Below are 1,051 nucleotides of genomic sequence, written 5' to 3'. Positions count from 1 at the left end.
TCAGAATTCCAACCTGGTGACACACCAGAGGACTCACACAGGAGAAAAACCCTATGAGTGTCCAGATTGTGGGAAAGATTTCTCTTCAAAATCTGCCCTGGTGAACCATCAGAGGAATCACACGGGAGAGAAACCATATAAATGTCATTGTGGGAAAAGTTTTAGTCGGAATTCCTACCTTGTGGAACACCAGAGGACTGACACGGGAAAGAAACCCTATGAGTGTCCAGAGTGTGGGAAAAGTTTCAGTCAGAATTCAAGCCTGGTGAGACACCAGAGGACTCACACAAGAGAAAAACCCTATGAGTGTCCAGAGTGTGGGAAAAGTTTCAGTCGGAATTCCAGCCTGGTGACACACCGGAGGACTCACACAGGAGAAAAACCCTATGAGTGTCCAGAGTGTGGGAAAAGTTTCAGTCGGAATTCCAGCCTGGTGACACACCAGAGGACTCACACAGGAGAGAAACCCTATGAGTGTTCAGATTGTGGGAAAGATTTTTCTTCGAAATATGCCCTGGTGAACCATCAGTGGACTCACACAGGAGAGAAACCATATAAATGTCATTGTGGGAAAAGTTTTAGTCAGAATTCCTACCTTGTTGAACACCAGAGGACTCACACAGGAGAGAAACCCTATGAGTGTCCAGATTGTGGGAAAGATTTCTTTTGGAAATCTGACCTGGTTAGACATCAGAGGACTCACACAGGAGAGAAACCATATAAATGTCATTGTGGGAAAAGTTTTAATCAAAATTCCAACCTGGTGACACACCAGAGGACTCACACGGGAGAGAAACTCTGAGTGTCCAGATTGTGGGAAAGATTTTTCTTCGAAATATGCCCTGGTTAGAAATCAGAGGACTCACACAGGAGAGGAAACCATATGAGTGTCCAGAGTGTGGGAGAGATTTCAGTAGTAGGTATAAACTTTTAAATCATGTAAAGTTACACATAGCACAGTAACCATTCAAATGCCCAGATTATGGACAGTGTTTTGTAATAAATTCCTTTCTTATTACAGAAGAAATTCCAAATGAGGAAAAATTTGATC

At 43.1% G+C, this 1,051-nt stretch overlaps 1 protein-coding gene across 1 annotated transcript; it reads left to right on the top strand.

Annotated features, from left to right (window-relative positions):
- Positions 1–241: 241 nt before the first annotated feature.
- Positions 242–712, top strand: LOC107302332 (zinc finger protein 3-like; the record flags this gene model as incomplete). Its single annotated transcript, XM_015831427.2, has 1 exon — positions 242–712. A coding segment is annotated over one exon (471 nt), but the record flags the coding sequence as incomplete, so codon positions are not given.
- Between the last annotated feature and the right edge of the window lie 339 nt (positions 713–1,051).

The sequence above is a fragment of the Protobothrops mucrosquamatus genome, unplaced genomic scaffold, assembly GCF_001527695.2.
Source record: "Protobothrops mucrosquamatus isolate PMUCROS unplaced genomic scaffold, P.Mucros_1.0 scaffold49798, whole genome shotgun sequence".
Taxonomy (NCBI): domain Eukaryota; kingdom Metazoa; phylum Chordata; class Lepidosauria; order Squamata; family Viperidae; genus Protobothrops; species Protobothrops mucrosquamatus.
This window is presented reverse-complemented; position numbering and strand designations above follow the sequence as displayed.